Below are 11,840 nucleotides of genomic sequence, written 5' to 3'. Positions count from 1 at the left end.
GTTGCCTATCTTGACTGACTGTGGTCTATCAGTCAGGAAATCCAGGTCCCAGTTACAGAGAGTGGTGTTTTACCACCCCACCTCATCACAAAAGTCTTGGATGGAGCACCATCCATTCCAGAGAACACAGCTTCACAGCTCTATGCTGGGGAGATTATACCCACATAGCCTACCTGTGGCATTAGGCATGCTGCCAATAGATTGCCGATAAAAATAAACCTAGGGTAGCTAAATTCACTCATTACAGGGTGTGTACAAACATTTGGACATGATACTGCATTTGTATTTTGGTTAAAATAAATATGCAGGAAGTAAAATATTTTAGTATTTGGTGTGTTCTTACCACTAATTAATTGCTCATTACATTCTTAATTAGCATAATTTCCTTTTGTTCACTTATTTAAATGCAGCACCAGCTAAACACGGAACACATTTCTTAATGTCTCTATGGCCTATACCTGAATCCACACAATTCCTAAACCACAGCCTATGTGGGACTACACTCTACAGATTCTTTCTAATCTTCGAAAATGTATAAAGGCAGGAAAAGCAAGGTAAACAAAAAAACAAACAGAAATGTTACATAAATAAATGGGTACCCATTACACTATTGGTATCGAAAATATACATTTTGAAAAATAAGCAGTTTTCCAAGAATGTGAATATACATAAAATCCAACTTTATAGCAGATACAAAGGATAACCCATAAGTATGTTATGGCCTTTTTATTCAGTTTCAACAATGGAAAACTGGAAGAATACACAAAGCCAACATAGAGCCCAAACTTGTGTTCAATAGTCAAAAATAAATAATATTAAAAGCAGATGACATTTAACTGAAAAAAAATAAAAATAAAATAATAATAATAATAATAATAATCAGCATTACACGGCAAGTCCTGAATTTAGCTGCAAAGTTGCTGCTATTGTTCAATTGCTATTTCCACAGATTCTGTGAAAAATCTCAGATTGTCCCAGTACAGTTTGCTGTGAAGGCATGTAGGTTTCCTGTTTGACAGAGACCACTCTGGATGTGTGCTACATGGATCTCCACATTGTTCTGAAAGCAGCTGTATGGGGAAGAAAATAATAGGTATTTTGCAACAAGGTTTAATCAGAGATAGCCAAAAAAAAAAAAAAAAAAAATTGAGCGATCATCTGCAAAATCAAAAAGAAATTGCATTTCAATATCCGCTCTTTTGTGCAGCAAAAACTAAAAGTAACATTTAACATACTTTGTGCATTTTCTGCTCATGGGTGGTAAATAGGGTAATTATATAGCTTTCATCACAATATTCCATCAAAGGCAATTTAAGCAACAAAATAAAAAAAAAGTATCATGTGAAACCAAGAACCCTTCCTCTCCATTTTAACATGTGCTCCTGGTTTTAAGAGATTGGTGTTAAAGATACAGTTTCTTCAAAAAAACTGGTAAAATGTTCACCTCTGCCAATGCCGTCCAATAAGATTTGTAAACATGCTTATGCCCCTACCTATGACTAACCATTAACACTAGTGATCTGGTGGAACTGGTTGGCAATATCAAACACTATTAGCTGCAGATGCGTTTGGGTATTACAGTGAGGAAAAACAAGCTGTTAAAAGTTAATAAAACTAATTGAAGTAGAACAAAACATTAGAATTTTTGTATATTCAAATTTTGTACAATGCAATTCAAATCTAACGATGTAAAGATGTACTTACCGGACATTAGAACTGTCAAGTGAAGTCCTTATGTCATTTAGTGAATCGGTTATAGATTTAAATTCAAATGAATTTAATTCTCCTCCTTCTGCCAAACACTGTTCAAATTAATGGATAAGAAACACTGGAATTACAGACACTACATATGTAAGTAATATCATCAACTCATTAAACTGCAGACTTTCTCCATGTTCTTATTTCTCAGCATCTCATTATTTAAAATGTTTTCAAATTACTTGCTAAATACCAATTATACATACTACTATATCCTATCCCTGGTATGATTAATTAAAGCATCATCATTGAAAACAAGGTGTGCTGGGGATATAAATCCATTTTGAAATCTGGCAAAAACCTGTGTACCTCGAACAAACAAACAAGTTATAAAATCAATTATTGTTTTTCCCCCCAAAATTTATTCTAATGGAAAAAAGCTTTTTAAAAGCTTAAGAATTCTTACTCCTCAATTCAATTTAATTTTTAAGGTGCTTTAGATTTTTTCATAACATTATAGATCTAAAGCACTGCTCACTAACCTTTAAGCTTCAACCATGATTGACTCCATGTGACCCGTGTAATTTTTACCTTCAGAAGCCCTTGATTAATTCAATGAGGTGTGACCATTGATTTACAGACTATTAGTTTACCTTTATTTGTAGCAGCAGCGTTGTAAGGTTGGAGATGAGCCGAGTCAGTTTCTGGTTGTGGACGCAGCGCTGGCCGCTGGGCAGCTCACTGGCTTGTCTAATGATCTCCTGAGCCTCTCCCTCACAACGGAGCTTCAGTGCTGTGGAAGGATCATCCACAAAGGGACACTGATCTGGAAGCAGCTGAACCAGACAGATACCCACACTGGCTTTAGATGCTAGATGACAAATACACGTTGAAGATGTTTCAAAAAGTGTTTACAAGCTAAATCAACTACTCCTGAATTAAACAACTTTACATAGTTAAAGAGTTCTGTATAGTACTGTCAAGAAAAAAACAAACAAACCCCCACCACAACACACAAACAGTACACATGTCCTAACTCCTTAAATAATATTAAAACTTTAGCACTGGGGCAGACAATTACCACAAGAGTGCCATAAGAACATAAAAATTAACTGTCCAGAAAAGAGATTTTCCTGACTACAGTTGGTAATTAGTCATAAAACAAGCAGCAGCAGAAATGCAAACATCGGATCAATATATCAATCAAGCTCCATTATAAAGTCAATACAAATTCAACATTAAACATTGTACAAAGAAATGGATTCTTTACACGCTGCAACCACTACATGACTGTTTTAAGTCACCAAGATGCCAAGTAATGCTATAAATGCTTACCTTAGAAGAGTACTGCTGAAGCTCAATTAAGACTTTATTCAGATCTTTGTTTAACTGTTCCACATCTAGTACAATGCTGGCATACTTCTTCTGAAAGTCCAACTGTAATGCAGCAGAGTGCGTTTTCTGTCAGAAATAAATGGACAAATAAATGCTTATTCTCAAAACACTTGTTCCAAAGCCAAAAGCAGAGCACTTGATAGACAGGTCTGTCACAAAAACAACCTGACATCAGTTTCCGTTGTCTGTACCATCTGCCATGCGTTTAAATTACCTGTTTCTCTGCCTCAGTGTTCATCTCACGCAACTGCTTGATATGTTCTTTCTTAATTGACAGAATCTTCGATAACCGTGTCTAGAAGGGGAAAAAAAAAAAAAAAAAAAATACAAAACAAAAAAAAAAAACTAACACATTGTTAATTGCAACGTTATTTTAAATACAAAGATGTTCTATATCTTTTTCATATCCTACTAGTAGCACTGACAGGCTAGACAGTGCCTGTATAAACATTTGCAGCACCTGCCTTTCATTATGCATCAAATGACAAAAGGGACCAAACACTAAAGCAAATTATGTGGCCATTCCTTTCTCATTGGTGTTTACTTTAATGGCCAATGAAGTTCCCAGCTCTACACATGCTTCATAAATCATCACATCGAGGCCAGTATGGTCATGTACTGACACAGAATTTGTGCACTTGCCAACGATTTAAGGCAACATGCATGATTTAAAGTTTGTGGGGAGTATGATTCATTTGCCATGTAGTAAGAGACATTCATATGTACAACACAGGTTCCTCAATTACAGACATTATACAGGTGACAGTTAGGCTAATTTAAAAACAATTGTGAAAAAGATTGTGTTGTATGAGTTATTAGAACAATATATTTGCTTACAACTTGGACAAGAAATTTGACAGGAAATCCTCCAAGAGTGCCATCTTCAGTTCCAGATAATTTGCTCCAAGTTGACTGATTCAGCCCAGAATCACAGCCATATGGGGGTGCAGAATGCAAGTGCAGAGTTACTTACTATGAGCTTAAAAAGAATATTCTCACTCAAACACTCTTGTTATAATAATAATAATAATAATAATAATAATAATAAGTATGAATATTTTAGTCTTACCATGACCTCTGCAGACGAAGAATAAGGAACTTGTGTTGATATCTGTGAGACTTTATTCTGAACAGGTCTACGCTTTTCAGCAAAGGCTGAGAGTGGCATTGTTTCAGAATGATCACTGCTCTAATAAGATTTCATCAAAAAATTAAAGCAGTGCAAAATAAAGTAGTAAAAAAAAAAATACAACAGAAATCACACACAGTTTACACACACATCTTAAAGCATGATTACATATAATTAATATGGTATAATTTAGAAGAACAATTAAATAATAAAGTTTCTCAAGCACTTACAAGCACTTCATAATCTGGTACAGTGCGGGTTCCCAGGCCCCTGCGCTCAAATGTTACTCTGTATGTGGCCGTTTTAGAGTCTACTGCATCAATCTGCCCAGTAAACAGACCATCAAGGGATCCTCTCAGTCGAGCTAGGGAAAAAAAAAAGCATTTTTATGCAAATATTTTAATTACTTTTTACACAACTGGTTTTAGCCAGCAGAGGGCAAAATGATTTGAAATCAACTCATTCTGAATACTTGAAAAGCCCAATCCACAATTTTATGCAATTTATAAAAAGAACTATAAAATATGATCGTTTAACTTTAACATATTTATTTAACTGCCTAATGTTAAATGCATTGTGTACAATGAAAAAAAAATCCTGATCAATATCCAACACTGTACACATCTGTAGTGTTTGTTTGTTAGCGTCTCTACAGAGGAAGCCTCCATTACTCATATGACACAAAAACCTACAATAAAACTTTTCAAATGTATTTTTTTCCTTTAACTGTTCTGCTGTTTACTTAATGTAAGTACTCTTATCTAAACCAAAGTCTTACAGCCTCACCTTTTTGACTAAAGTCCACTTCTGGGGAGATTTTTGATTTCCTGTTTGTTAACTCCTACGGTTACTTAAATTCCAAAATTAGTAAGAATCTCCAATCTAAATCAGCGCTACGAAATGAAGAACTAAAAGCATCTGAAACACAAGTAATTATTTGTATTGATAAAAATGGTTTCACTTATATGCTCAAGCTCATTTTCCATTGCTTTGAGAATACATTTAGTCAAGTTCTTTCCTGAATGTATTGAACCATGCTAAGAATAGGTATACAATAACTTTGGAATTAGGGCTACAGATTCAAAACATCCTTAGTCACCAGAATTTCTCATTTTCATGTCACTGGTCAGGGGATGTTGTTAATCTCGCTATTAATGTTGAGAGAAAAAGAGAGCCCATACCAGTGACTTTAGTTCCGATGACAAGGGGTAGAGGAATCTGATCTGGCAGGTCACTGCAGTCAGATATATCTGTAAATGTCCTCCTTTGCTGAAGGAGCCTTATCTTCTGCCGTCTCTCATTCAACGCTCCCCTCTCCTCCTCCAGGAAAGCTGAAGAACACCTGTTCAAAGAAATAAAGCACAAACATTTATTTAGAATTATTAGACAAACCTCAAAAACCACAGCTACCGCAGCTTTTGATGACAGACCTCAAAAGAGCAGTCCATGCAGCCCAGGAAAGTCTCACAGAAAGCTTTTTGCAAGAAAGAATTAGTGAAAAATCTCTTAAACAAGAAATGTAAATTTAGGTTATTTAGAGACTTTAAAACATGGCAGAAACCGTATACCTTTTGGAAAATTATGCCATATTTTTCTCACTTAGCTGTTCACAGGAACAAACATGCCACTGTATTTATTTATACTATTAAGTATTATGAAATCTTTGTGTTACATTTTGTGTGTAATAATAAATCTGCACTTATAACAAACTTTTCAAAACACCCCAGAGTTTCTAAAAAAGGATTAGGTAGTAAAATAGACATACACAAGCAAGAACAAAAGTACATATTTAAGACGAGAGTAAGTCAATGAAAAAAAAAACTACCTTCTAGGCTTCCCCATGAGTCTTCGGATTGTTGACCATTCAACTCTGGTTAGCTTTCTTGTTTTAAGTAGTGGGAAGGAGTCATTTAGACAGAGACAGAAGTCATTGTCACCTTCAAATAAAGCTCTGAATGAAGAAGAAAGGTGAAACTGTGTTAATTGTCTTTCCAGATAACAAGCAAATGAAGATGATAAATATTTGGTGCCACATACCGATCAATGTTCGAATAAAACCATTCATAAATACACCACTTGTGTGCTTTTGGTAGTTTCAGCAGATTACGCAATCTTAAACCAAGCTCCTGTGTAGATTTTTTGTCTAGAAGTGCACTTGAGAATTTCTGAAGATACAAATAACACAAAACATGTTCATCTAACAAATCTAACAAAACAAGCCAGTATAAAATCAAAACAACAAACCTGTCAAACGTAACAGTACCTGTGGTGTAGTTGTCATTCTGTTTTTTTTCTTAGATTTGGAATTAAGGAGTCCCTCATCATCGTCATTATCCAACATAATATTTCTTTTGGAACCAAGTGTCTAAACAATAATCAGACAGAACTTTCAAAACACTGTGGGCATAAAGGAGATCATGGTACTGACTGGATCGTAAGGTAAACATAATATCATTTAAATCTTACTTTCCCTGTTGATAAATCCATATGCAAACTTGGTAAACTCCCGTTGGCTAAACTTGCCCCTGAAAAAATTATTTACAATCACCATAAGTTAATTAAGGGTTGTTTTATAGATAGTCAGATGAAATTCAGTTAAATATCGGAAAATATGAAACTGAGAAACACTAGCTACATTACCTCGGAGAGTTACAAGGGCTGTTGCTGATAATCCTAGTAAACAAACAAACAAAAAAGCAACAGCATTTTTAGCAGTTAATTTTGAATAAACCCAAGAACAAATCCTGGCCTCTTTTCTAATGTAATGCAAATGTAACAATACAACAACTAAAAGACCAAGAGCATTTGCATATTTATTATCAGACATCTGTCACACTATTACTAACAGATGGTTTGCAAGGTTTCATGAGATAACACAGAACTTTCAATTTCAGGAACGACGTTTCTAGTAACTTTTTTATCGTTTTTTTTTTTTATCAAAAACGATATGAAAATAGACTTAGAATAATTTATATTCAAATCCTCGTGTTGAAGCACAGAGTTCAGTAAGAGTGTATTGTGCCGACAAAACGTCACACTTCTATTAGCTAGAGCTAACGATAGCAAAAACAATCATTATCCACAAGAAGCCAAAACTGTGAATGTATAAATGACAAACAATAACTATACCCAATAAATGCAGTAACTAATAACCAGACATCTCGGATGAACACAGGGAATAACGTTACAGAGGAACAGACCATCAGACAGCAAAAGAAACATCTGAATGCGTTAGCTAGCTAGCTACATTGTAATAGCCGGCTACGACAATACTAATGAAAACTGATCAGGCTGTACGGAAATCCTAATCGTACGCTCTGTACGATGACCAGTGCAATGCAGCAATTTATTCTAAACAGGTTTGCCACCAATTGTCACCAAGTGACTAACTACTCACTCTCATCTAGCAAACTCTCCGCCATCTTAAATCAGCCGCGCTGTGTTTTCAGACGCTGAGGTGCATTGTGGGGAAGAGACAGGAAAAGGTGAAAGGGCCTGATCCGGTTAGATCAGATCAGATCAGCCTATTCAAGCAGACGACGCTAAATGCATAAACTGTCTTTATTTTGTGTAACGATGTGTTGTTTTTAATTCGACAAATACAGTGGAAGGCATCAAAAGAGAACTAGCTAAAAAGCATGTAAACAAAAGCTATGATAATAATGATAATGATATAATGATTCAATTCATTAACTCATCTGCTATTCACTAGTGCTACAAATGTCTTTTGGGCGTTCCACGCGGTCTGGTCAGTTACTGTAGCGTAGCAAACGCTACAGTAACTGACCAGACCGCATGGAACGCCCAAAAGACATTTCAAAGAATATATAGCTAAATAATTGATACCAACAGCTAATAATTGTGAACTTCGTCCATAGCATATATGGTTCGTTTAATCATCACTAATAGGTATTTGATGTTTATAGTGAAAACGGAGGGATACATTTTAGGCATAAAAGGACAAAGCAATAATATTGTCAGCGATTCAGTAGTAACGCTTAGATTTATTGGACACATTTTGGTAATGGAAACATTAGCTAGCTACTTTTGTAAGGCAACTTCAGGATAGGTAGCTAGATAAGAACTGGACTGGCAAATAGTAGTATTTATTCATGAAAAGCATTGGACAATTAAGTAGCAATTGCAAATTTACAACAGAACATATATATTTGGCAGGGCCCAGAATTTGTTCCGCTTCATTTCATGCTTCAGGAGGGAAGTGATGAGACGGGAAGTGATATTTAAAAGCACTGAACTAAAGGGTTGATTGTTAGCCTGTTGTCCCTATTCTCCACCACTGTGGGGCACTGTTGAGCCCAGGAGACGTGTGAATCATGTAAATACATTAAGGCAGGTGTACATAGTTCAAAGTTTGAAGTAGTCATAAGGCTGCATAAAGAACTTTGACTATTTGTCCACGAGTAAAGGCCCTTTCACTCAGAGTCATATTTTTATGGACAAAAAAAACGCACATCAAGTTTTGCAAACAAATATATTAATAATGTTAATTCACACTGAGAAATGTACACTAAAACGTACAGATTAATCTTTTTTTCAGTGGTTAAAATTAGTCTGACCAATCAGAGCTTAATTGCCATTGCAGATTATACAAAGGCCATCTTGTTCGTAGCAGAACACAAACACGTGACAAGCAACACACTAACTATAAAAATGTGGAGGTTAAATAAAATATATGGCGGTGCAGAGCTGAAAGGCAGAGGAATCATGAATACTTCACAGCCACTTTATGTAGCTGTTTTTTTTCTATGTTTGCCTAGGTGCATCCTAGTTTGTTCATGTCCACAAAAATGTGAACTATAGTTTCCCTCGCTAATATGGAGGTGAAAGGAAGCACCCATGGGAATTTTGAGGGGAATAGGGTAAGCCAGGGTCTGCCAGTGTTGGAAGCATGTGGCATCTGATTTAATGCTGCTTCTCAATCCACCAGACAGAAAGACATAATAGGGGAGGGAAAAGAAATATACGTACAAGCAGGTGTTCTCATTATGTAGCACAAGCCATGAGGAGTTTTGGGGCTCTGCCTTAGAGCCACACTGTTTTGGTTTGGTAAATTTTATGTGTGCTCCAAAACAAGAAGTAGTCTATAAACACCCCTGGTCTGTGTGAGGGATGGCAATGCTGGTTTTGCAGACGCAGCTTTACAATGAACAGCATTCTGACGTATGAGACTTTATTCTCCAGGTGGGTGAGGGACTGCATTGGGTGTAGTGAGAGGGGCTAGCATTTTTTGATGTGCCTCTTAACAAGCCTCTCGAGGCACTTCATGATGATGGGTGTAAGTGTAGTGGGACGGTAGTCATTGAAATAGGACGCAGGGAACTTCTTTGACACAGTGATAATAATGCTGATTTTGAAGCATGTTGGCACGACTGTGGTAAAAGATGTCAGTGAGAACATCTGGCAGCTGGCCTGTACATTCTCTAAGCCCTCTGCCGTGGCTGATATTTGATCCTGGGGCTCACAATGGGGGACCCATCCCCTTCTGTTCAGAGCTATTTAAGAAATTATTGATAAAAGTCACTGTACCGCCACTTAAGACTGTTCTTTTGTTTAGGTGTGCTGATATAATCATATTATACATGATAAAAATAATGAAAGTAATGATGGTTAAGGGTAGTCATAATGATAGTGGCAGATAGTTGGATAGTAGACATGGGTAGATAGAGTCCATGTCAACCTTAACATAGTTAGGCAGATAGCAGTGGCAGGAGGGTGTGCAGCTGTTCAGACGTGGGTGGCAGGGGAGCCTGGCGGTCACTTTGGTGGGGGGGTGCTAGTCTGTCGCACTGGAACTTTAAACCTGTAAAACCTTATGGAATATGAATTGCCTGTGTGATTTGCCTATGTAAAAACCTGAACGTATATATATGTATGTTTAGTTGTGTGTTCAGTGGAGTGATTTATTATTTTATGTTGAGTAATTTACATGTTAATGCACTATAAGAAAAATGAACAACCTCATGTCTGTGATTAAGAAAGCTTTTTAAATTGTCCAGTAACACTATTAAAAGTCCCTCCTTAGATTTTCAGAACATTGTATTGTTGTTGTGTCACTTGCATTCAATTCAGAACATGAATTGGCCAAAGTTAAATAAACAGAGACCATAAATGCCCTTTAGTGATAACGTGTCATGTCATAGACAAACTGTGTAGTATTTTTATACTTACTGTTTATGTGCAACAGTTATGAACTTTTTTCAGAGGAAGCATTTGCCAGCTCCATCTCCATTTAAATAATAGAATAAATTGTGTGACATAAAATTATGAAAATTAAGGTTTACTCAAACCCTCAGATTCTTAATAACTTCGAATTTGATCAGCGTTGTGAAGTAGGCTCACATTTATTGTAATACTGAAGTCATAAATGGATTGCTAAATATTTTTTAAATTTAAAAAATTAATTTAACAACTCACTGACAGTGTACATTAAGGCAGTTGGTTCATAAAATCTGCTTTAGCTACTAGACTTACTGTGCTATATTATGTTATTCTTACATATGGACATATAAATGTGGTAAATATGGTACATGCACTATTTTTAATGTGCCTATAAAATATTGGAATGGCAAGGCCATTAGGTTAGATATTAAAAAGATATATATATATATCATAGGTTTGCTTGCTTTCTCAGCTCTTGGTTTGCTCCTCTTTTGTCTTTAATTTAGTTTATCCTTTTGACATAAAATGCCAGCCTCGTCTCAAAACAGCACAATCCTAGACAGACATACAGAACTATTAATTGTTTAAACAATTAATCTTAACACAAGAAACTTGGGCAACAAGAAACATCTGTCAGTCAGTGTCTTTGCACCCTTGGGCCAAAACGTTTAATACATCTAAATGTTGAAAAAAAATAAAATAACCGTTGAATAAAAGCCACTCCAATACTTTCATAGGAGAGTACGATTTATGAAAAAGATGTTATACATGCTGTATTGAAGACCTGCGGGAAATACAATATTACCAAGCCATGGCACAGTATGGAAAATACATTCAGCAATGATCATAATCTGTATATTTATACTAAATTGAGATCATTTATAAGCACAGTATGTGCTGGATTTCAATTTGCCTGAATTTGTTTTATAAGATATTTATAGCATTATCTTGTACTTCTTTACTTTCAATCAAAGCCTGTATTTGAAAGATTCACACTACACTACACTACACTACACTTGTTGAAATAAAAGCATTTAATGAGCACAATGGACAATGGTCTTTATTTTGTCCCAATATTTGTATACAATAGAGAAAATATTGAGACTTGGAAGAACATGAAGGCACTAGATACTAAATAAACAAACAATACAATTGACAGTTTTGTCAGTTAAATACATATAAAAAATAATAAGATCTTATCAATGCAGACACTTATCAATGCCTGTCATTCTGCCTGCAACCAATAAGTTACATAAGCTTAATGTCTCATGTTTATATCTAAAACAGCACATGTGCTGAGGTGCACTGAATTAGTCCAATGGACTAACACAGTGTTCTTCCCATTTTCACTGCAACCTAGGGTAATGTTTTATGTTTGTCCCTTACATCATCATAATTTAAAGAAAAATAATCTGACCTGTTCTTTTTCATTCCAGTG

At 35.6% G+C, this 11,840-nt stretch overlaps 1 protein-coding gene across 2 annotated transcripts; it reads right to left on the bottom strand.

The window, feature by feature from the left end:
- Positions 1 to 711: 711 nt before the first annotated feature.
- Positions 712 to 7,693, bottom strand: LOC140564434 (protein lin-9 homolog). Of its 2 annotated transcripts, XM_072689891.1 has the most exons (15): positions 7,620 to 7,693; positions 6,863 to 6,895; positions 6,689 to 6,747; positions 6,486 to 6,587; positions 6,260 to 6,387; positions 6,048 to 6,173; positions 5,404 to 5,564; positions 4,453 to 4,586; positions 4,163 to 4,282; positions 3,931 to 4,005; positions 3,308 to 3,388; positions 3,034 to 3,159; positions 2,352 to 2,534; positions 1,705 to 1,802; positions 712 to 1,070 (listed from the first exon to the last, which is right to left on the bottom strand). In XM_072689891.1, the coding sequence occupies exons 1-15, from the start codon at positions 7,642 to 7,644 to the stop codon at positions 965 to 967; spliced, it is 1,557 nt and encodes a 518-aa protein (XP_072545992.1). In that variant the 5' UTR covers positions 7,645 to 7,693; the 3' UTR covers positions 712 to 964. The 2 variants fall into 2 exon arrangements, with proteins under 2 accessions (XP_072545992.1, XP_072545993.1); XM_072689892.1 differs by lacking the exons at positions 712 to 1,070; positions 1,705 to 1,802 and having other exon boundaries at positions 2,401 to 2,569.
- Positions 7,694 to 11,840: the final 4,147 nt, after the last annotated feature.

Source organism: Salminus brasiliensis, chromosome 10 (genome assembly GCF_030463535.1).
Source record: "Salminus brasiliensis chromosome 10, fSalBra1.hap2, whole genome shotgun sequence".
Taxonomy (NCBI): domain Eukaryota; kingdom Metazoa; phylum Chordata; class Actinopteri; order Characiformes; family Bryconidae; genus Salminus; species Salminus brasiliensis.
Note: the sequence above shows the minus strand (reverse complement) of the source record. Positions and strands in the feature narration are given on the sequence as shown.